Source organism: Pipistrellus kuhlii, unplaced genomic scaffold, assembly GCF_014108245.1.
Source record: "Pipistrellus kuhlii isolate mPipKuh1 unplaced genomic scaffold, mPipKuh1.p scaffold_m20_p_12, whole genome shotgun sequence".
NCBI lineage: Eukaryota > Metazoa > Chordata > Mammalia > Chiroptera > Vespertilionidae > Pipistrellus > Pipistrellus kuhlii.
This window is the reverse complement of record NW_023425427.1, coordinates 44,732,415-44,758,352: the sequence shown is the minus strand read 5'-3', so window position 1 is coordinate 44,758,352 and position 25,938 is coordinate 44,732,415. Positions and strand designations below refer to the sequence as shown.

Here is a 25,938-nt window from a genome sequence, read left to right as displayed (position 1 = left end):
GATATTTGTCATGTTTCATATTTAAAAGTTCCTTTTATAACACAAAAATCTCACATAGGAACTTCTTCCATTATCCGTCACTTCATTTTCTATTTCAAATTACTATCTTCTGTTTATCACTTTCTTTCAAGTAGTAAGGTTTGACATAACAGAATAGCCACTCAATAAAATATCTGAATCTCAGCCCATTGTACTATGTGATTCATATAGAACTTTAGGAAGAAAGTAGTCTGGAGTTCTTTTTATTTTTATTAATGGAGCTTGTTTCTGTGTGTTTTCCTGTATCAGAGATTCTCAAAGAATACATACTGCATAGATATGTATTTTGGAAATAAGTGGGAGCACTTCTGAGTACCACAATGATTGACACTGAAATGGATGAGAGCCAGGAACATTAGAAGTACTGCTGTGTAGTACAGAAATTGTCCTTATCCCACATGACTTCTAAATTTCCTCCAGTTACACATTTAGATGAAAAAAATGAAAACAAAAACAAAACAAACAAACAAACAAACAAACAACAACAACAAAAAAAAATATATATATATATACACACACACACACATACATACATACAGGGAAGACTAAAAATGAGGGGGGAAAATCCCTTTGTTCTCTGGGGTCTGGGCTATAAGGATATTAGCACATGGCCAGTATCCATAACCATGGAGAAAGCTAGTCTGAGAGGAGGATATGTGAGATAAAGAGAAACAACAAAGATATTAGAATGTCTGGTTCTGGTTATTACTACTCTTCCCAAGTCTATTCTCTTCAGTTCATTTGACTTTTGTAAACTTTCTTTTCTTGTATTAGTTTGAGTTCAATTTCTATTACTGTACTTGCTATCAAGAGAAGTCTGCTAATAAAGCATTCTGAGAGAAGTCCCACAATCTTTTCTCAGTCATTTTATTTTCGATTCCTCTATGGCATCTGACACTGTTGACCAATTATTCTCTTTTTCTTGTTAAAAAATTTCCCTCTAGTTCCTGATTATAGCACTCTCCTACCTTCTCCTTCTCTAACTCCTCTTCTGTCCATATATCAGATACTCCCCACCCCAAATTTAACTTGCTGCAAAGATTTGCTCCAACTCCAGCATTCCGATAATGACATCAATAGGTTTCTTTCTTAATTTTTTAAAAATATTTCAAATATGTAATAGATAAATAAAGGAAAATATAATGAATGCCCTAAATCAGTGGTCGGCAAACTGCGGCCCACGAGCCACATGTGTTTGCCATTGTGTTGACTAATGAGTTTGCCAGTCACTGGCCTACATAAACCACTCAGCAAAGGCATTGAATTACCAATACATTTAAAGGCCATTAATCTTCCGAAACCGGTTTGGCTCAGTAGATGGAGCGTCAGCCTGCAGACTGAAAGGTCCCAGGTTCGATTCCGGTCAAGGGCATGTACCTTGGTTGCGGGCACATCCCCAGGAGGAGGTGTGCAGGAGGTAGCTGTTCTATGTTCCTCTCTCATCGATGTTTCTAGCTCTCTATCCCTCTCCCTTCCTCTCTGTAAAAAATCAATAAAATATATATTTTTTTAAAAAGAGTTAAAGGGCATTAATCTTTCTCATTTGACTCACCAGAAATAATCACTACCATGAATAATTTTGATATTTATAATTCCTTTACATTTCTATACACTATATATATATATATATATGTGTGTGTGTGTGTGTGTGTGTGTGTGTATATATATATATGTATGTATTTTTTTTGCAAAAATCTTATAGCAATTTAAAGACATTCCTTTTTCTACATTGTCACATCTCTAAATTTTACACTCAAATATTCACTTGATAGCTTCACTTCAGTGACAAATTGCCACCTGTAATGATAAGTTTTCATTTACTTCAGCCCCTAGGTATTTACATTTTTTTTGGCAAGTTCTAATGTTCATTTATAAGGATATTTGCTATATTTTATCCAACTTTCTTGGTATACTTTCATATGAGTATTTTCACAAATATACTATATCATCAACTTTCCAGTTGCTTTAATTAGAATCCTGACTGGAATCTTAAATATTTCACTTTTTTTTTTAAACTTCCCATGTATAATTGGTCAACAAACTCTGTTATAGTACTGTGAAATATCTTTTTTCTAAATCTTTCTATTTTTATTACTATTGTTTAGATACTTATCTTTTGCCTTGATAGTTAAACAGTTCCTTGCCTGTTTACATTTAATCTCTATTCTCTCAAACTTGAGTCTCTGTTCTAACTGGACATCAGAACCACCTTAGAGTTTTAAAAACTAGCAAAGTTCAGAGGCTACCTTCCCCCCCCCCCCCCCCCGCAAGATGTTGATTTCTTTGGTCTAGGGTAGGACCTTGGCATAAATTTTTTTAAAGCTATCCAAGTGAGGTAGCATGCAGTTAGGGTAGAGAACCACAACTCTACCAGATTAATGGCTATTCTCAACAAACTACATCTTAACTTACTGCCTTTTAAAGCTTCCCATCTTCTCTAATGGCTTTGTTCCACACACGTAACTTTCAAAATCAACCAAATTTTAAGTGTTATAGTAAAGCCAAATGATATTTTTACTAAATAATGACAGCAGTAAATGACTGTATATTCCATCTACTACATGTACACACATTTTATGTGTAGATGCATGCGCGCGCGCGCACACACACACACACACACACACACACACACACTCACACATGCCAACCAGGCTAAATATATCACAATATATATTATGATACTCCCCTTGGTACCTTTTATAGGACAAGGACCATATTTAATTTGTGGTTACACATCCCATTATTACAGTGCTTTACCTATGTTAGATGCCTTAAACTGAATTGTAGCAAACATAAACACATATATCTATCTATGTGCAAACCAAACTCTATAATATATGCATATTTAAGTATAATAATACCACAGTGAGAAAAATTTGTCATTTGTAGGCATGTTGCTTTTTAATGAGACATACTTACCTGAAAGTACAATATATTGATGCAAAGAATGAAAACACTACTAAGAATATATTACATAGGAATACAGAAAAATGCTACTGTGCATTATATTATAACACTGTTCATTATAAACAGTTTTTCAGGTTACATTTTCTTAATATTCTCTGTGATAAGATTGCAAGTGCATCTGAAAATAGAGTATAAGTATGATTTTATAGCACAGAGTATAATAAATAATATTTCCTTACAAAGACTAATATAGGACTCAGATATTCTGTTAATAAATATCAGTTGGTTCATCTACAAGATAAGATGTAGGAATAAGATAGTCACGTCCAATTCCACCTGGATTCTCAGCTCAGATCCTGGTTTTTGCACAGTTTACCTTGCGAACATGATCCGAGTGACATTTCACAAATTCCTGGATAAATGTTGCTATACTCTGTTAGGAGAGGGACAGGCTATGCCTTGCACAGATCAATAATAGCACAGTGTTTCATCAGCCTCAAAATCAAAAGTGCTTCATCTGGCAAAAGCCATGGCCCTGGAGAATCTGATATATATAAACTGAATACTCTACAAGAAATGTATACAATACAAGCTATCTGGGTAAAATAAAAGAAAACTCTTGAAAGAGTTCTCTAGGCCATATTTTATAATCCCTTCTCTAACTTTTGGAAATACTGTCATGTATCTTTTTGTTACACAAAACAATGAGAGTTATATAGAGTGGAAGAAATAGCCTTGGGGGGATAAAAGAGTATCCTTTTAGAAAACATACAGGGCCAATCAGGATTTAGAAAATTAAATATTAATACCTATACTAACTAGAAAGGTAATGTAACATAAGTTATATAGGCCTATCTGAAAATAAAGTATAATAAATGACTGTATATTCCATCTACTACATGTGCACATATTTAATAAATATGTATACAATAAAATAATTTAATAAATATGTATACAATTTAATAAATATATATACAATACAATAAAAAAATAGGATTTGCCACAAACAGGAGATGGTACACCCCATTCTCACTGAAAGCATCATACCACTACATTACTAACTTTCATATCAAAATCATACCTTCCAGCACTTTCATGACACTATTAATCTATTAGCTGATTTGTCCACTTTTTAAAAAATATATATTTTATTGATTTTCTACAGAGAGGAAGGAAGAGGAATAGAAAGCTAGAAATGTCAATGAGAGAGAAACATCGGCCAGCTGCCTCCTGCACACCCCTGCCGGGGATGCCGCACAACCAATGTACATGCCCTTGACCAGAATCGAACCTGAGACCTTTCAGTCCGCAGCTCTATCCACTGAGCCAAACCGGTTTCGGCAGGTTTATCCACTTTTTAGTCAGCTCCTTCAATATTGTCAATGCCTTCACTTCCTTAATGGATATTCATTCTTGATCTATGCATATCTGGCTCTTCCACTCCTAAATTTCAGATTCATTCTCCAGTTCCTAACCACAAAAGCCTATAGTATACTTCATTTACATGTCAAATTATTACATCAGACTTATTAGATTACAACAGATTCTTGCTTTATTTTATGCTAAGCTTAAAAAAAGAAAGGCTCTGGGAAATGTTACATTTAGGAAATGATACATGAGCCAGGCTTTGAGTGATGAGCTGGATTTAGAATGGTATAAAGAAAAGAGGAAGGTTCTTGAAGCAGAAAATAATTCTTTTAATTCTTGATAAAAAATATATGCATTATAATATAATAGACTTGGTAAAAACTCCATCCTTTTATTGAGAATATACTATGCTCTGCAAAAGACAATATTGAGAGAAAGAGAAGACTCATTCTGCCACGGACTGGGAGAAAATATTTGCAAAAGATATATCTGATAAAGGACTATTATCCAAACTATACAAAGAACATTTAAAACTCAGTAGTAAGAAAACAAGCAATCCAATTAAAAAATGGGTGCAAAGCCCAAGCAAATACCTTACCAAAGAAGATAAACAGATGACAAATCAACATAAAAATGATGTGCTATATCATATGTCAGAGACATGTAAAGTAAAACAACAATAGGATATCATTACACACCTATTAGTATGGCAAAAATCCAGAATACTGACCACACCAAGTGCTGGTGAGAATGTAAGCAATAGGATTCTCACTCATTGCAGGTGAGAATTCAAAATGGTACAGACTTTGAAAGACAGTTGGTTTCTTACAAAACTAAACAGATCTTACAATATGATCCAGCAATTACATTCCTTAGTATTTATCCAAAAGCACTGAAAACTTATGTGCACACAAAAACCTGCAGGTAGATGTTTATAGCGGCTTTATTCTTAATTTCCAAAGCATGGAAATAGGAGAATAAATAAACTATGAATATCCAAGCAATGTACTATTATTCAGCATTAAAAAAAAAAATGAACTACTGTCCAGCTGGTGTGGCTCAGTAGTCAACCACTGACCCATGAACTGGGAGGTCACGGCACATGCCCAGGCTGGAGTCTCGATCCCCAGTAAGCGATATGCAGGAGGCAACTGATCAATTATTCTCTCTCATCATTGATGTTTCTATATCTCCCTTCCTCTCTCTGATATCAATAATTTTTTTAAGAAATAAATTACTGAGCTATGGAAAGAAATGGAGGAGCCTTAAGTGCTTATTACTAAAATAAGGAAGCCAATCTGAAAAGCATCCATACTGTATGATTCCAACTATAGCAGTATCTCATTTTATTGCACTTTGCTTTATTGTGCTTCACAGATATTGAATTCTTTACAAATTAAAGGAAGACCCTTCACCAGCAAGAAAAGTATGATTTTCTTTATTGTATTATTCGTTTTCGCATGGTGGTCTGGAACCCAATCCCAATATGTGTAAGGTATGCTTGCATATAACATTCCTGAAAAGGCAAAACTATGGTTATACAATAGTTGCCAAGAACTGGAGAGGGGGATTTTCAAGCAAAGAACAGAGGATTTTTAGGGCAGTGGAATGAATACATGTCATTATACACTTGTTCAAATCCAAAGAATATACAGCACCAAGAGTGTGCCTTAAAGTAAGGTAAACTATAGATTTTATGTGATGATGATGTATTAATGTAGATTTGTCAATTATGATAAACCAGTGGCCCAGTGCATGAAATTTGTGCACGGGGGCGGGAGGTTCCTCAGCCCAGCCAACACTCTCTTCAATCGAGGACATCCCTCTCGCAATCTGGGACCGCTGGCTTTTAACCACTCACCTGACTGCCTGCCTGATCATCCCTAACTTCCTCTGCCTTCCTGTTGGATTGCCCCTAACTGCCTTTGCCTGCCTGCCTGATCTTGCCTAATTGCCCTCTCCTGCCCCTAATCTTGCCCCCAACTGCCCTCCCCTGCCAGCCTGATCTTACCCAGTCTCTGTCTCTCTTTTTCTCAGCAGTCCTCCAGGCCTCCCTGCATCCCTCTTCCTCTTTTCCAGCTGGGAGGAGACAAGGCCAGTGGAGGCCACTCCACCCACTACCACCCTCCCATCCTTCCAGGCCTTTTCAGTCCCAGTCTGTTTTGTTTCCTTATTCTGAGAGAGGCTCTGAGAGCAAGCTGGACAGGAGGGAAAGAAAGGGAGAAAAGGCTGTGAGCTGGTGGGCGCTGTGTGTGTCTGTGCGTGTGTGCGGTTGTGAGTGAGAGTGAGTGCAGCCCCCCTGCATTTCCCGTCCCCATCTCTGCTACCACAAGTCCCTACCCACCATAGCACACTGTGCGTGCAATCTAGGCGTTAGGTCAAGTCTCAGGTCAAGTCTGCAGATGTGATGGACTCAGGGTTTTTATATATTAGGATGTACCTTTCTGGGAGGAATATTCATAATCAAGAAATTTATGCATGTATAGGGGCTGGAGATATATGGGAAATCCTGGTAGCTTCCCCTCAATTTTTCTGTAAACCTAGAGCAGCTCCAAAAGATTATGGTCTTAATAAAAATATACAAATTCATTGCTTACAAGTTCTACCTTCTGAAAAACACTAGAATACAGTTTGGTCAAGAAAAGAATTCCCTTTCTTCTATTCTTTTAATAACATGTCCCTCATTTCCATCTGATACCTCTCCAGAATGCCCTTAATGTTCAAATCTCCAGTATGCAATTCAAACTCTTCCAGAAGCTACCCATTATCCAAGGTTGCTTCCAAAATTTAGGTATGTTAAAATGCCACCCAACTCCCAGTACTAAAATCGGTCTTAATCTATCCAGGTTGCTATAATCTATACTAATAAAAGAGTAATATGCTAATTAGACCAGATGTCTTCTGGGCAAAGCCAAAGTGGCAGGGGCCAAGGCAGAGGCAGTTAGGGGCTATTAGGCCAGCAGGGGAGGGCAGATAGGGGCAATCAGACTGGCAGAGGAGAGCAGTTAGGGGTAATCAGGCAAACATTTGTAACTTCGAGTCATCAATTAATTGTTTTAACTATTACATTAATACTTAGAAGATTAGATTCTGTACCTAATGTTCTAAAAATATTGATTCTATTTTTGCATGTTTTTATTGCTTTTATGGAAGAGTAAATTTTCAAATTCCTACATTCTATAACATGGAAAACTTAGAAAATATAATGCTAAATGAATGAAGCCAGAGAAAAAACTCATATAGGGCATGACTCCATGTATATGAAATGTCTAAAATAGGTAAAACCACATAGACAGAATATAGATTAGTGGTTGCTCAGGGCTGGGAGAGATGATGGAATAAAAAAATGATAGATAATGGGTACAGGGTCTATATTTGAAGTTATAAAAATGTTCAAAATTGATTTTGGTGATTGTCACACAAATTTTTCAATATTGTAATAACCACTGAATTAACTGAGAGAATTGTCTGATATGTAAATTATGTCTCACTAAAGTTATTACAAGAAATAAAGTTATTACAAGAAAAAAGTAGTGATTTCACTACTTTTAACAATAGATTATATAAAAGCAGCAAGGATATGAATGAGTTGAACATCATTATTGACTAACATAGATCAAGTTAGGGTATAAGGCTACTTTGAAATAAAGCCAAAACACCTATTATTGGTATAACAAGTATAATATTAAGTCCTTTATAATAAAAAACATTTCTGAGTATTGCTTGAATTAAAGCATTAGATATTAGAAGTAGAGAATCTAAGTATAATTTAAACATCTTGTGATTGTGATTTAAAAATTAATTTCTAAAATGTATAAAAGAATTCTTCTGTCTAAAACAACAAATTTCCAAAATTCATTCCTTATACAAACAAATACCTTTAGAAATGGAGACTTAAGAAAATTTTCTTCTTCATTTGCTCTAAAATTAAATTATGATAACCAACAATAATGTATAATATATCTAAAAATTGTTACAGAAAAGTCAATTAACCTGAATAAAAGAATCACAAATAAGTTATAAGAACATATTAATATAGATATTTATATTAAAACCATCAGATTTTAAACTAGTTTTTGAAAATAGGAACTGAGGCAATTGTCAGTTAACAATGTAATTTATAATGATAAATTCAAACTTTTAGACATGGGCAAATGGGCAAACTATATGAATTTATGTAGCCTGCATTTAAAATATAAGGTATAATGCAAAAAAAAATATATATATATATTTATTTTTTAAATTTGGAGTTGTCTTCCTAATAAAGGTTGTTCCTTAATATGAACTTATTAAAGAAATCTAGGTATTAAACTAATTATATTAGTTAGTAGTGCCTGGAAAAAAATTTTAACTCATAGATATGTCTAACACAAATATGAACCAAACAAAACATGTAAAAGAAAATATATACTTTTATAATATAGTCTATTATAATTTATTTCCTTTTACCTTTATTGTCTGTCTGCTTGTCTGAAATCGTTGATCAGATAGTTGCTGCTGATGAAGGAGCTTTTCATTGACTTCTTTATATTCTTTAATAGACAATTCTGCTGTTTTTTTGGCATTCTGAAGTACACTGTTTTGTTGCTGCAAGGATATAATTCTTTCTCGTAATAAAATAATATTGCTACTTGATTTCTGAGCAGATACATATTTTAATTTTTCTCTGTTAACTGAGAAAATATAACTTACATAAATAATGCTGTTCATAATATTTTTAAAATCACATTAAATCACAAAGACACTATTAATTACATAAGAATTCTTACCTCTGTTAGGACCTGTTGTATATGAACTCTTTTGAATATTACCATTCTTATTTTGGAAAATTGGCTTTCTGGCATTCTTGTAATAAAAATAATCCTAAATTTGAAGGTTTCATAAAAATTAGATTGTTACTCAAAAACATCAAGTGAGCTAACATGACAAATAATATTTATTTACTTGAAATATATTTGTTTATGCACTTAAAAGCCTAGAAAATAAAATTCTATAATTGATACCAGAACTCATAAATGAAAATAATGTGTACACTAAGCCTGACCTAGAGGGCAGAAGATACAAATACAAGAGTCAACCACAAAGTAGTACTAATAATTTAACCTATGGACCATTTATAAACCTAGGGGGAAATATAGTAAAAGCAACAAAAATAAAATATTTAATAATAAAATATTTAATAACTTATTCTCTGGGAATCTAGGTTCCTTTTCTCATATACTGTTTTCTGACTGATGAACCCCTTCTGGCAAAGGATGCTAAAATAATGTTGATGATCATAAAGCAAGTTTTCTTGAAGCTGCATGTTTTCCTCATGACATTTCAATACACTAAAGTTATATATAAAATAAAGCAATGTTGACTTTTGTTCCAAAATATTTCATCAGTTTAAAAAAGCTTCCCCAAAGCAAAAATTTAAATAGACTATTTCAAATATTATAAATCCTAATAATAAAATATGTGGTCTTGTTTAAGACTTTTTTGGCTTATTGGCTATGTGGAACAATATTGCTCTAGACTAATCTAAACTACTTTAATTTTTTTTTTTTCAAAGATCCCAACTCAGGAACAAATACATAAAAATTAAAGGAAAAAGTAAATTTGGCCCAATGTTACTTTGACAATGAGCCCTATATTTTATGTTGATGGATACATAAATTATATTATATACAAATCATGGTTCTAAAGTAATAAAACTGATTTGTTAACACAAATACCAGAAACCCCTATCTAAGGGTTACTTTCTTTTGAAGTAATTATTTTCCTTTAAACTATATGTCATCTCTCAAAATATTTTTGAAATATCTTATTTGAACTTGTCCTCATAAACAGTATATAAGATGTATTTTTAAAATATATTTTATTGATTTTTCACAGAGAGGAAGGGAGAGGGATAGCTAGCTAGAAACATCGATGAGAGAATCATCGACCAGCTGCCTCCTGCACACCCCCCACGGGGGATGTGCCTGCAACCAATGTACATGCCCTTGACCGGAATCAAACCTGGGACCTTTCAGTCCACAGTCCGACGCTTTATCCACTGAGCCAAACCAGTTTTGGCAAGATGTATTTTTTAAAAGTTTCATTGCTTTACTAAGATTCAATTAGTATTTAAGTGCTATTACTGAGCACTGTAAAAAGATCCAAAACATTATTAACAAATTTAACTATTAGTCACTAGACTTAGCATCAAGTTAACTAGAACTAAAATAAAAAAAGGACTTCAGAAAAAAATTCAAACTTTGAAACAAACACAGTTAAAAGTATCTTTGTAACATAGTAAATAATTAGGGAAATTCTAAGGCCAAAAATGAAGTAAAGCAGGAATCAAGAAACAACAAAATATAGAACTGATAATCCCTTTTGACCTTGAAATTCTATTTAAATATCAACACAGACAGGTAAAAAAGCCTAGGTCCAAACTCAAACTGATAAATTTGAGGCAACAAAGCTAAGACATTGTGTCAACAATTTGTACTTTTTAGTGCTGAGCAGCATTCCACAGTATGGATGTATCACAGTTTAACAATTCAGCTAATGAAGAAAGTTTTAGTTATTGTCAGTTTTGGGCTTTTACAAATAAAACTGTTATGATCATTCATGTATAGGTTTTTTTTTGGTAAACATAAACTTTCATTTTTGTGGAATAAATGGTCCAAGTGTGAGATGGCTGGTTTGTACGATAAGTGTATGATTACTTTTTTTGAAGAAACTGCCCACTCTCTCTCAGAATGATGTACCACTGTATATCACACAGAAATGTATGAGAGGTCCAGTTTGACTACAACCTTGCCAGTATTTGGTATATTCACTATTCTTTATTTTAGCTATTCTAGTAGATGTGCATCCTCACCTGAGAACATGCTTTATTGATCATATTTTTAAAAATTTTTATTGTTGAAAGTATTACGGATGTCACCCCCTTTTCCCCATGGAACCCTTCTAGCCCATACCCACTTAGCAAAATACTCGCCAGGTCCCTCCATGCTGTCTCAAAGGGTAAGAGAACCTTCTTTTTTACTGCTGCATAGTATTCTATGGTGTAAATGCACCACAGATTTTTTATCACTCATGTACTGATGGGTACTTGTTTTACTGGCTTTAGAGGGAAGGAGGGAGGGAGGGAGGGAGGGAGGGAGGGAGGGAGGGAGGGGAGAGGGAAACATCTAGACTGGTTTCCTCTTGTACCAGCCAGGTCCTAAGAGCCAACCTGTAACCTAGGTATATGACCTGACCAGGAATCAAACCCACAACTTTTGGTGTATGGGACAATGCTCCAACCAACTGAGCCATACAGCGAGGATTCATCAGGGTTTTAGTCTGCATTTCCCTAATTGTTAATAATGTTGAACATCTTTATATATATGTACATACATACACACACACACACATATGTATACATACATCCTATCTAATAAAAGGGTAATATGCAAATTAACCATCATTCAATCACAAAGATGGCAGCGCCCAGTCCCCTCGGCCTCGCTGGAGTCCCCCAGTCCTGAGAGCAGGCAGCGTGAGCCGCCTGGCGGAATGCTTGCTTCCTTGCTGTAGGGCCTCTGGGCAGCAGGTGTGGAGCAGCTGGGGCGGGATGCTTGCTTTGTCACCACAGCAAGGTCCTGCAGAGGGCTTCTAGGAGTTGGGAGGGGGGGGGTGCAGCCCCACAGCCTCCACTGCAGCCCAGCACAGGCCCAGAAGCAATGCAACTCCCACCTGCGCTCTGAGATTCCCGCAAACTCTCATGGAAGTGCAGGTGGCCTACTGAGCACAATATTGTGCAATGGGCTACTAATATATGTATAAAATTCAAAAACAGGTTAAATTAACCATAATTTTAATGATAAAATAAAGGAGTTGGGGATTGATGGTTATCTTTGGGGTTATAGAGAAGATCTAATATTTTTAAAACAAAATTGCTAGGATTTGGTTAACATTTGTTTTCTAACTATAAACAATGTGTATAATATTCAAAATAGTTCATACTATATTATTATTATATGAATGGATTATGAATTACTTTTATTTACAAATGCATTGTGCTATTCATACATGACTGCAACTAAACAAAATTCCCACTCAAATAATATGTGGCAAAATAGATTTTATAGAGATTTCTATAAAATTTATCTATTTACCAATCAATCAATGAATCAGTAGACACTTAGCATATCATGCTTCATCTGAACTTTATTCTCATGGTAACTAAAAGAAACTTTTGTCATCCTTGAACTTTTTCTTCCAAAGTTCTTATGAGACCTCAAAAAATAAACACTTTTGGATCTGATTTGAAAAGAACCCTATAGGTTAAAAGATTATTTTTTTACAGCAAAATTATTTTTCCTGTTTTTTCACTGATTTATGCTGAACACATAAACCTTTTGGTGGCATGTTGTATCCATAGTAAGAACTAATAAATTGTTTGAAATACTAATTTTTTGGAAGATTAAGATTTTAAGATTTAAAACACTTTGGGAAATTAGATAAATTCTAAAAATTTATATGTTTAGTTAAACTAAGTAACTTTATCCTCACAAAGTCTAATAAAATACATAATTTTTCCACATGTGGTATATTTCATATACTTAAAAATAATAATGAGCTTATTATCACTTTTAATTTTGGGCTAAGATATAAATACCTTAAGATTTACATTTAGAAGGATACTACTTATTTCCATTTTATGTACACACAAAAAATAGTAACAAATTGGAGTTGAAATTATTTTTTATTTTTTATTTTTTATTTATTTTTTTGGAGTTGAAAATATTAAGAAGTGTTTATCTATACTGAGTATTTCCAAGATAAGTTAATTTTTAAGAATTCATCTTAAATCACTGGCAACAAAATTTGATTTAAATAATGAATCATAAAATAAAATTAAAAACATAGCTTATAATTAAGAAAAATGTGTATATACCTTTGTGGTCTTGCCATTTGTTTTTGAATATGTTTGTACTATTCTTTTTCCTTGAATGTGACTGTCTTCTATTTGATCGCTTTCTTTCTGGTCTCTTCCATCTTCTATAGGACTTATTTTCTGGGATGTTTCTACAATAATTGTTCCCAAATTTTGAGAGCTCTGTGTTTCAGAATCACTGCTTTTGGGGAATAAAAGGGGAACATAAAATCCAAGACGAGTTGTTAAATGTACCTCTTTTAAGTTTAAGACCAAACAATATTATAGCACAAACTGCATTTAAACTGGAAGTTTAATTTGAGCACTTACTGGTTTTCAGTGGTAAGAAAGAAAATTAGTCTAAATATATTTTAGAAAATTATAAAATCTCATCAAGAAATTAGATTATCTAGGATCAAATACAAACTAGCATCATTTCCATAGTATTTCTACTAAGTGTTTCTCAGGCAGCAGCAGTTTGATCACTTCCAGGATTGGAGTAATCACTGCTTTCTTGAGCCAGACCAGAAAGCTTTAACATTTCTAACAATGTTTCCCCTAACTCTAGAACAAAATGTGAACCCCTGAGGCTTTCTCCCATTTCTCCCAGTTTCATCTCTTCGGGCCATTCATCATTCAGTAAAATACTTATTAGGCATCAACTATGTGCCAGGTACTTTTCTGGGCATCAGTAAGTGAATAAAGTAGACAAATATCCTACTCTCATCATAGTGGGACGAGGGGGGAAGATGGGGGACAGGTAACAAATATAAATAAGTAAAATATATAGTATGTTAATAGAGTATGTTAAAGATAAAACATAAAGCAAGGAAGATTTAGAAGTGCTGAGGTTAAGCAGAACACAGTAGTAAGTCCAATCTCTTTTCCTCATGGATTATCTTATAACTTTTTAAATAGTTATATGATGCCTGAGACATGTCTAGCTTTTTCATATTTTCCCAATATGAATGCTTCTGAGATTCTTTCTCACCCTGGTCACTCTTGAAAGTACTCCAAGTTATTTTGATGCAGCTTTGTGTGCAGAATTAATTTCATAATCAGAGCGTACTATGAGAAATTCTTAGAAAACTCCTGGTAGGTGCAGACTAAAATTGTGTAAGCTTCTCTGGCATGAATATTGTACTGTAGACTCATATAGGATTTAACAAAGCCTCATAAAATATTTTTATGTACACTGTTGCCAATACCCATATTTTCCCCATTGTATAGTTGAGCAAATAGCATTTTATAGTTCGATGCCTATAGTCTTGTGTATAATTGTATTTTCCTAGACGATTGAGATATTGGATATTTTGATTCTGTTTTATAAAACAATCTCCAACCCTTTCAATGTCATATTATCCACAAATTAGATTAATATACTTGCTGAACTTGTTTTTCTTATTTAAGGTATTAACAACTCCTGATTATCATTGAATGGACATTGATAAAGGTATCTAATTTCAAATTAGGAACCACAAAATGCAGGATGCCCCAGTGGCAGGGCCCATGTCAGAAATCTAAACCTAAGTCAGCCACACTTATGGGCAATGCCTCCTAGGGAAACGGAGTTTTTCATCCCAAAATATGCCTTTTGGAATACTGATTATTTTAAACTGGTCATTTTCAAAGAAAAAAAAAAATCAGGAAAAACCTTACTGTCTAAAAGAATTTACATAGAGAACCTCCTCCAGTAAGAAAGATATGATCATAGATAACTATAGTTTAATATGAATTAGTGTGTGACACACAGGGAAGAACCTAGGAAGGCCTGTTTGATCAAAGCCCTCATGTCCTGTTGTTAAAGATGGCCCAGCAAGCATTTATTTACCAACATTTGCTTTTCAATCTCCATGTGAACTACCTTTCCCCCCTTTGAAGTCCCAAACTTCAACACCCAAAATCATATGGAACCCCAGTATATACGTATGTAACATATTTAGACATTTTCTCTTGGTAATTTGTCTCCTGTCAAATCTGATTACTACTCCAGCTGGAAGAATTTCAAATGGTAGAAGGAAAATTAATTTTTCCATCCCACACTTCACTGTCAAGAAAATCTAACATACCCCAATCACAATCCTCCAACTCAGCTTTAATTAACTTAACTTACCCTGGAAAATAAGATGTGCTAGCCATATTAGGAAATACTCAGCCTCCTAGCCAAGCATTCCCTGTTCCTTTCTTGCCTCTTCTAATGCTCTATAAAACTCTCTCTTATCAAAATTCCCTCAGGAATAGTGTTCCATTGCTTGTTAGGCTCTGTAATCCACTAATCCACGGGTGTTGTCGCCTGAATAAAGGACTTTAAACTCATTAGTAAATTGTATTATTTTTGTCATTTGACAGAATACTCTTATAATACTAAGCAACTACAGGAAATAAATACTAATAAGGTGCTAATTATATATTTATATATAAAGGATAAAGTTCTATTTTTCTAAGTATCCAAGAATTTTTTATATTCCAGATTATGAAAAGCTAAAATAAACAGAATGTTCTGAAGTCCTTAGGCTCCACTGTGGGATTTCTAATTGTTGAAGAATTCTTTGCAGCTCAATTATTCCTAAGGATTTTCTGTCAGGCAAGAAATGGAACACTAATCCTCACCGTATAAAATTGAGTTTCACTGTTCAATAACTTAAATGACAACCCTACATTTTAAGAGACAGTGTGTGATATATCTCCCCAAATGCGACTTCTGCACATGCATTAATATGATAAAATTAGAATTAAGTGTATTATGTAACTTTCATATACTTATTCATACACAAATACTCACACATGAGTAAAGTGGATCACGATATTATAAAGAGTGTGGTAGTACCAACTAAATGAGATATAATTAGTAGCTGAAACTAGAATTTCCTTGAAGACATAAATAAATGCTTAGTGGGTTTTAAGCTAAATAGTATTTTATCTCTAACTGCTTTTGAGAACAGGGTGGGGGGAAATCTTAGAAGAGGTCACAAAGAATAGAAATGCAAATTTGGTCCTTCTTCCCTACCTTCATAACCTGCCTGTTGACAAGTGGCTTGACGATCATTTAAAAAAGTGGTTTCAAAACTTCTCTACATATTGGAATTGGATGGAGAGTTTTAAAAATACTGAAGTTTGTATCCCACTCCAAAAGTTAAGAATGAATTGTCCTGGGGTGTGACATGAGCTTTTGAAATTTTTATAAGACCCCCCACGTGATTCTAATATGCACACAAGTTTGAAAACTACATTTTAAGGTAAGTTTCAGTTCTAGAGACATCCTGAGGGGACCAAATTTTTGTCTTCCCAAAATGTGACTTTTATGGTATTGATTTTAAGCCAGTTGTTAAGAAACAAGACTCAGAAAGAACCTGTGATCCTCCACTGTTATGCTTTTAGGAATTCAGATAGAAAAACCTTCTTCAGGAAGAGAACCTTAGCATATTCACCTTAGCACATATGTGACAGACAAAGAAATCTAGCAAAGTCTGTTTCCTTCTGTGTCCCACTATTTCTGGATAGCCCAGCAAGAATTTGCTGACCATATGTTTGTTTTTTCTCCTACCTGTTAATCACCTATTTCCTTTGGAATCACAGACCCCTCCACCACTTCTTTGCCCAAAATGGCACATAAGCTTCACTTGTTCAATGCCTTTTAGGTCTCATATCCTACGACATGCCCAGCATGTACAACCATAGTAATAAATCTTGAATGTGTTCTCCTTTTAACCTGTCTATATTAATTTGATTGTTAGCCCAGATAGAAGAACTTAAAAGGTAGAAATAAAGTTATATTTTTTGTACCCCTCTTTTCCCCCAATCCTAAATCTAAAACATACCACTATTAAAGATTAAAAAAAAAATACTACTTAGGAAAATAAAAGGAAAGATATGCCATTATAAAACAAGACAGAATTGATGCTATTGTAATTAGCCAGTTATTAATAACAAGAAAGGAGCAAAGGGAAGGTCAGATATTATAAGCATGTCATTCAGACAGTTTCATCAGAAAGAGCCAACTTTACATTCCACAGGGGTCCAACAAAGGGATGATTGACACATGCCTAGTAAAGCTGGGATGACTAGGAAAGGTACCTGCTGTAAGTCACACTTGGGACTTGTATGGCTTTGGGCTTATGGGGCTATTTTGTTCCTGCTTCCTTCCATTCACCCATGGCCATATGGACCCCACACATAATGGATCAATGGACTGCAACTAGTCTGATGCTAAACTGGAAAGGAAACTCTGGGTGCTGGCTTTGATTTTAGCTTTCATGAAACCCCAGGTATACTTCTTCTATGACTGGACAAAGAAAGGAAAATGGGACTCTAGAAGCCCATAGAATTCGTTAATTAAAAATCACTCGTTCTCCCATGTGAGTTTCAGAAAATTCTTTTTCTCTGGATATCATAAGAACTTCACCCCCAGCAACACGCAGTGAGGAAGAGGACCCCACTTCACCTGGAAACAGAATTACGGAAAATTGTTTAATTTGTCTGTTAACAATTCTGACAATCTTAACTTCTATGTAAGTCTCAAAGAGGTGTCTATTATCCATTTGTCTTTGTGGTCACTGATGTGCTTCAAGTGCACATATGAATATATAGCCAAAGATGAGGGGAACATTTTATAGATTTTTTAGTATTCTCCTGTTGCTACTCAGTAGGAGTTGTATAATTTAAGACTAGGAATCTGCAGAGCTATAACTTTAAAGAACTAAATTTTAACCATCATTCAATTAAAGTTAGTACAATGACTTTGCATAATACATACATGAAATAATTAGTGAAGATGGTTCTTAATTTAAAGGATGTTAAACAGCTTGTAGACATCTGGTAACAAGCTGAAATGGGTCATTCAAAATTTATCTAACTAAATTAAGGGGGAAAATGTTTCTCCTCCCAGGTTGGCATGTCACAAGATAACTAAACCGACTTAGTAGGCTTGCCTGGGAATCCTTAGCTGTCAGTGTGAATATGCAAAGGGCCAGCAAATTAAATCAACCTGCCAAACTGTCAATTTCAAGCCTCATGACTGCATGAAAATAGCATCACTGGAAGAAATCAAGCATTGCCTTTTGGGTTTCCTGGCACCTATTCAAATACTCATGCAGTTGTGGCTAATTTTGCATGCAAATTTCAGTCAATAAGCTCAGAACAAGACCTCCCAAGATATTTCAAAGGATCTGACAGTATTTTTTCTGAATACCAAATCGACAGTAGTTTAAATTCAATCTCCATTTGCTGGTGCTTTATATATGCAGTGTCCCCACCTCAGAGCTAAGTTAATGAGAGTCTTACCTGCTTTCACTCACATCCTCCCAGTCCTTGTCCTTGCTGAGGTTCTCAAACACAGTGCTCATAACCTTGATTGAGTGATTGAGAACAGTGTGGTAAGGACCCACAGGGCACTTTTTCTTGGCGGCTTTAAGTTTAACCTTGGTAGTGGTTGTTTTACAATCAGATTGCCCAGACCTTACTTCTGTGGTGGCCATCTCAGAATTAGCTTTATCTACTGAGTGCTGCAATTTCTCCACTGAATTCATCAGCTCTTCGTTTTTCAACCCATTAGTTTCTGCCACTTGTCTCCTCAGGAAAGTGACATCTCTCTCGAGCTCACTGATTTTTACTTGAAGTTCAGCTTTGTTTTTTACTACATCTTTACTCTCTTTTTGTAGTTGTTCTAACTCTTTTTCTCTGTTCTTTGCCTCTTCTTGGTGCCGTTTTAAGAGGGATTTCAGGAAATCATTTTCTTTCATTAACTTTTTATTCATTTCTTTTAATTTTCTCGACCTTTTCTCAAAAGATTTTAGCCGATTTTCCAATTCAATGACCTAAACAGAAGAGTTTCATTTATTCTTTTAAAAGTCCAAAAACATAATCCATTGTATTTTATTACCATATCTTAGGTAAGTAAATAAAATTACATTAAACACAAGGACAATATAAATCTAAATTACTTAATTTCTCAGGTACATTCTAAAATGTAACATAGTCTAAAATGTAATAATACATCTGTGGAATAAAGGACAGTTGGTAAAAAGAAGTTACAATTCTATACAAAGTGACACAAAAATAAGTGTGCTAATAAACTTAGCAGAGTTTTCTGAGATCCTAATTACTTTGGCAATATAATCTGCTCATTTAAGAAAAACAATTTATACAAAACAGGTACATAGTTAAATTTTATTAATAAAATAACATATTCTTCAATATTTAACAATCATATGAATAACTGGTGGCCTATTTATGAAATTATTATGAAGGATGTTTATTGCTAAATTATAAAAATATAATTTTCATAGTCATAAGGTCCTTAGTTTACACAATAAAAGAACATTTTACAAAAAATAAAAATAAAAAGCCTGACAACTTTAAAGTATAATTATTTAAATGTTGCATATGAATCAAATTTTTTCATTTGTTTCAATAGACAATGTTCACTGAACGACACAAAAATGACAACATCCTGATATTCTGGCCGAAGCTTTAGGCCTGGGCAGGGGCCCTCCGACTCCCTCATATCAACGGCTCCACCCCTGCCTAGGCCTGCCCAGGCCAGCCCAAGGCATAGGCACTGAGGGCTGCCTGAGGATCAGGTAACCAGGGCCGGCCAAGGCTTGTGCTGCCGGCAGTGGCAGCAGCAGAAGTGTAATGGGGGGGATGTTGCCTTCCCCTGATTGCCAGGTTGCCTCCTGCCCTGGAGGGCTCCTGAACTGTGAGAAGGGGCAGGACAGGTTGAGGGACCCCCCCTCCAGTGCATGAATTTTCATGCACTGGACTCTCTAGTAATTAGTAATTTTACTTAATAATAGACAAACATGTAAATTGACTGTACCTTCACTACGCCCATAGCCAATCAGAGTGACTATGCAAATTAACCAAAACAAGATGGTAGATAATTTGCATACATAGGCACCCAGCGCCTGTGTCCCAGGAACATCTTGGCACCCAGGTCATTGTGAGGTAAGAGTGGGTTTATAAGTATCCTATATAATAAGAGCCTAATATGCTAAGTGTCCAGTTGTCCAGTCGTCCGTTCAACCAATCAAAGTGTAGTATGCTAATTATATGCTAAGGACACTCAACCACTCACTATGACATTCACTGTCCACCAGGGGGCAAACAGTTGACCAGTTGACCAGTTATAATGATGTGCACTGACCACCAGGGTGGCAGATTCTCTGACAGGTAGGTTAGCTTGTTACTGGGGTCTGGTGATCAGGACTGAGTGAGGCGGGCTGCACATGCCCTGTAGCCCTCCCGTGGTTCCTCCCCGGTTGGCCAATGCCCCCGCATCCCTCCCAGCCCCAATTGTGCACCAGTAGGGTCCCTTGGCCTGGCCTGCACCCTCTCGCAATCTGGGACCCCTTGGGGGACATCGGAGAGCCAGTTTCTGCCTGATCCCTCAGGCTAACACAAGGGACCCCTCTGGTGTACAAATTTGTGCATAATTATTGTATGACCATATACCACAATTTTTGGCAGACAGTAAATTTTATAGTTTATCACATCATCATCATCGTCATTATCTCAATTATTCATTCTTACAGTTATTTTAGAAAATTACTTGAGTTGAAATAAAATGACTTCTATTGAGTATTGCTGAATTAGCCATTAAATCAATTTTATACTTTTGATTAAAATATAATGTAACAAATAACCATCTTTATTTTGAGATTGCAATTCTGAAGATTAGCATAATTTTTTTTCTTTTAACTAAAATCCATTTAAGTGGGAGTACAACTCATAAAAATTTTATATACTGATGGTAAAATGTCTGTCAAAGTCTATTATGTATAAAGTGTGTTAACTATTTCCAAAGACTCTGAAAGGGAAAGTCCATAGCATGCTTATGTTATTCAAGGTATACTTTCAAAAATTGTTCTTCAACTTATATTAAAACCTGCAAAAATGGAAAAGAAAAATTTCAATATATTTTTGAGAATGGAAGTCTGAGGAATTGTTAAAGGCATTTGGTTTGTGTGCTATAAATCAATTCAACTCCATACTTTTCCTCCTATTCTGAAAATTTTTTAAAATTATGGCCCCGTTTAAAACAAAAAACAAAAACAAAAAAACATCACTTTGTAATGTGTATGTATTATATACTTGCTAGGAGTGCCATGACAAAGTACTACAGGCTCGATAGCTTAAACCCTAATAACCTTCTTTTGACTTAACTCATTGAAGACCCCCACTCCAAATTCAGTCATTTCCTGAGATACTGGGAATTAGGACTTTTACATACAGATGTGGGGTTTAGGGAGGGTGGAGACACAATTCATTCCATAACAGTATGTGATGTTAATATATAATTTTAACATAATCTAGTTAGTGTTTCATTTCTATTGTGCACAAATATTGTTTTCATGTTGTTACAATCTTTTAAATCGATTTTGAATAAGTTTCACATAGATTGTGAGGGCATTAAAAAATAATTTCCCTCCCACTTCCTAAGTGCTTCTAGCTGGGCTAATAATCAAATTAACAGACATATATTAACAGAAGAAAATAAAATTTTAATACGTGTGCATGTGGAATTCACATAAATGTAAAAATTGTAAATATTGTGGCAAAATGAACTTTATGTGTCATTTTGGATAAAGGAGAAAGGGGAGGAGCTTGAGATTTCAAAGGAGAAATAGGCAAACTCATAGGTAGTTGAGATAGTGACAAAAAATTATTGATAGGCAACTCAGAAAAAATGGGACAGAGGGAAATTTAGTGAACAGATATTTGCATGGTTCCCTCCTGACCATCATAATTCATATGTGCTAAAGTGAATATGCTCAGGTGATTGATTATGCTAAGGTTCCCTACCTGAGGAAGCTTTTTCTATCTGAATCTCCAAGAAGAAAAGAGGGAGATAAAAGAAAAACAAAACAAACTAACAAAAACACTCTTTCTAAGCTTGTTGGGCTTTAATTGATTTCAGTTTGAAATAATTTGAGACCACCCACAAAGAACATCCTTTTAAAATAAGGTAATTCAACTAAAAGGGGTTAAATCATGACTTAGACAATTACATTAGTTTAATATAGAAAAAAAGTGACAAATTAGTATGTGAATTTGACATATGGTCCAATGAAAATAATTCCTGTTGGCATTTTAGTACTTAAATGGATTTCTGAGTCCACAACATTAGTAGTCATTTATAATAGTTGAAATGAAATTATGGATTTCCTTAGGGTTTCTACCCCAAAGCAGTAAGAAGTAGCATAATATTATATATCCATATAGATAAAAATTATACAAAGCCTGGCAAACAAAAATATTATTTTGAAAGAAAGAAGGTAAGCTAGGATAAAGTGTAAGCTAGCGTTCTAACTGATAGTATATACATTATTTCGATTACTCATTTTACCTTAAAGTAAATAAATGTGAGCACTTCCTGTTCTTTATTATTATGTTAACCTGGTAATGATCATTCAGTAAAAATGAAATGAATGCCTTTGTTACCTGATCATATGGCAAGTATTATAAGTACAATATAATAAATCCATCATCTGCTGTAAATCACTAGGTTTCCTACAAGTTAATTCACAGTACGAAATGTAAGTAGCCACATTAATATTTCTGTTGATAGGTTAGTTTCATCTAAGTATTATGTAGCCAAGTGACAGTTATAAGAATAAACCTATTTAAATAACATTTCCTTTGTAACAATAAAACTGCAACCGCAACCGACCCCACTTAGTTTAACTTGATAAAAAATGTATTTATACACAAACATATAAATTAAATGAAAAACTATAAAGATAAATGTTAAGATGTTTAAGTAACATTTTACTATTAATGATAGGTACTATGTAAAGTAACTATAGTGTTTATTTACACAGATGGTTCTATTAAAATAGGAATAACTATACTAAATGATATGGGTATAAATTTTCATCTAAAATGAGCTGAGTCATTATATTTCCAAGTTTATAATTATAAATATATTATCATTTTACTGTACTGAAGCTAAGTGTCTCATATTTTTAGTACAAATATTATAAATTTCTATGCTTGCTGGAGTGAATAACATAGAGTCACATAGTCCCATTTTAAAGTAAAATTCTTAGTTATAACTAATAAACACATCATGAAAATTTTTATAATTTCTATAGTTGTAATTCTCTTCATTTCACCTTCACAAATATTTTTAATCTATGTCAACAGAAGCACAAGTGTTTCCACATTTATTTCACTAACATTGATTTTTTTTACCGCATTTTGGCAAGTCAATAATTTTGTATTATGAATTTAAATTAAGGATTCACACAAGGTTTGAGTTCATGCACCCTCGTTTTAAAATATAATCCTTTATGTTAAAATTCAGATTTAACGTGCTCAGTTCAATATCTTAAAGATTAGACTACCTTCTGTAATGTCTGCTCCGACATTTCTTTCCCATTCTTCTCTGGAGGACTCTTCTTGACCCCATCATCTTCTCCATGTCTAAAGAGTTGTTCTGGTAGACAATAAATAATATATTATAGCACCTTGTTCACTACTAAAACACTGTCCTGTAATTTTAAGGAAAAGAGTTCTACAGTTTTTCAATTAGGAACAGTCTAGTTTATTGTCAACTATATGGCCAATAAATAAATGCTGACCTTAAGATTTTCAGTCACATAATTATGTATCTTTCTAGTGTCAAAAAAAAATTTTTTTTTGCAGTGTAAGATTTTCAAAGGTACAACAGATCTGCAGGTTAACAATGCTGTACTTTTATTCCGATTTTCATTCTTTTGTAGACTATTCCCCCTTTGCCTTAAAAGCGGAATTCATGGCCTTTTTATCTACACAAGTCACTACTGTTTTGTTCTCTGGATCTTGTTCCCTGCCAGGAGGATCAGAGTGATTGCTGAACAAAGCAAACAGTAACAGAATTAGGGTGGACTAAAACTGTAACATGACCTACCACCCTTTTTTTCCCAAATAAAAGATCATACATTTGGCAGAGTAAATTATAAATACACATTTACAGAAAACCTATAACTTTATAACAAATAAAAATCCAGGTAATGGATTAAGTTATTTCTATAAATCATTCCTATACTTGCCATGCATTTGACTGTGAGACCTTTTCAATCAGCAAAAATATATAAGCAACATGGTAACTTTAATAGAAATCATAAAACTTCAGCTGATAATATTAAGATTGAAATGCATTAAAACCTATAAATATATTTTTTGTTATCAGATAAATTACTATAACACATTTAACTAACATCTTCTTACTGAACTATTTTTGGGATAAAATATTTCTCAAAGAATAAAAACGGGGACAGAAAAAGAATACATAAACCTAAAAGAAAATACGTATCTGTGTTAGATGGAAATGATTTAGCTTTAAAGTCTGCATGGCTGCTACAGGTCAGTGTAAAACTTTGATTTATCAACAAAGGAAAAAGAAAACAATATCATTCTCTATAGAGTAGAAATCCTCTTGGTATAAACAGTGACTAACAAGTTTGTTAGAGTAAATTAGGCATTTCTTTTGTCTTTGAAACATGACATATCCAATTAAAACTTCTGTACTTATGAAATAAATAGAACACTATCCTAAGGAAAATAAAAGCTAGAATAGGTAGAATTTGCCATCTGGGGAATATGTACCTTTACCTTGATAATAATCTATTGGTTCCCAAGTTTCTTTTTCTAGTCCCTTAGCACCATGTTGCTGAATTCATTTGCAACACTCTTTCAGGAATATAAAAATAATATGCAAATATTATTCATCTGTTATAGTCATTTAAATATCTGCTAGAGTTCTAAGTGTGACATTTACTGTCAAGAATATCAAGAAAATAGTCCTATACTAAAAGAACATAGAGTGCTAACAATGATTAAGTAACTCCATTAAAATAAAGGCTGAAGATTGACTTAGAAATAAATTTGGTTGCTCCTATGTGCTCCTGGGTATGAGCAAGCCCACTGGTGGTCTGGCTGACCATGTTCACTTATTGTTGTTTGCTAAAAAGTTTCTCGCATTCGTGGGTTTTATAGAGAATATTCGAGTAGCTAAGCCCAGGCATGGAGAAATGCAAGAAACCAACACTGTGCTCCTTGATTCTTTTGCCTGTCGAGGATCTCATGATTTGGAAAATGAACAAAGAGGAGTAGTTAGAAATATATACTTCAATTTTTTTCTCCTAAAGTGGAAATCACCTTACTGGAGACTTATTTAAAAAAAAATTTTTTTTATAGAGAGGAAGAGAGAGGGATAGAGAGCCAAAAACACCAATGAGAGAGAAACATCAATCAGCTGCCTCCTGCATGCCCCCTACTGGGGATGTGCCCTCAACCAAGGTACATGCCCTTGACTGGAATTGAACCTGGGACCTTTCAGTCCACAAGCCGCCAATCTATCCACTGAGCCAAACTGGTTTCAGCTGGAGACTTATATTATAAATTTTATTCTATATGTTTTCCTTTTATTATTACTACTATAAAAATACGTTCTGATTTATATATATATATATATATATATATATATATATATATATATATATTGATATATATATTTTTTTAAATATATTTTATTGATTTTTTACAGAGAGGAAGGGAGAGGGATAGAGAGCTAGAAACGTCGATGAGAGAGAAACATCAACCAGCTGCCTCTTGCACACCCCCTACCGGGGATGTGCCCGCAACCAATGTACATTCCCTTGACTGGAATCAAACCTGGAACCTTTCAGTCCGCAGACCGACGCTCTACCACTGAGTCAAACCAGCTTCAGCTGATTTATATTATT

At 34.2% G+C, this 25,938-nt stretch overlaps 1 protein-coding gene across 6 annotated transcripts in view; it reads right to left on the bottom strand.

Moving 5' to 3' along the window:
• CNTLN (centlein) overlaps positions 1 to 25,938 on the bottom strand; it is a 227,117-nt gene that overhangs the window by 60,371 nt on the left and 140,808 nt on the right. For 5 of the 6 annotated variants that reach the window (XR_006741321.1, XM_036434125.2, XM_045580266.1 and 2 more), the window contains 5 exons: positions 23,557 to 23,648; positions 18,491 to 19,023; positions 13,232 to 13,412; positions 9,084 to 9,177; positions 8,764 to 8,987 (listed from right to left, as the gene is read on the bottom strand). Coding sequence is in view for 5 of the 6 variants with exons in the window: in XM_036434125.2 (XP_036290018.1) it covers positions 8,764 to 8,987; positions 9,084 to 9,177; positions 13,232 to 13,412; positions 18,491 to 19,023; positions 23,557 to 23,648 (1,124 nt within the window). In the remaining variant the exon portion in view is untranslated. The remainder of the gene's footprint in view (positions 1 to 8,763; positions 8,988 to 9,083; positions 9,178 to 13,231; positions 13,413 to 18,490; positions 19,024 to 23,556; positions 23,649 to 25,938) is intronic. The other variant, XM_036434127.2, reaches the window with a different exon arrangement.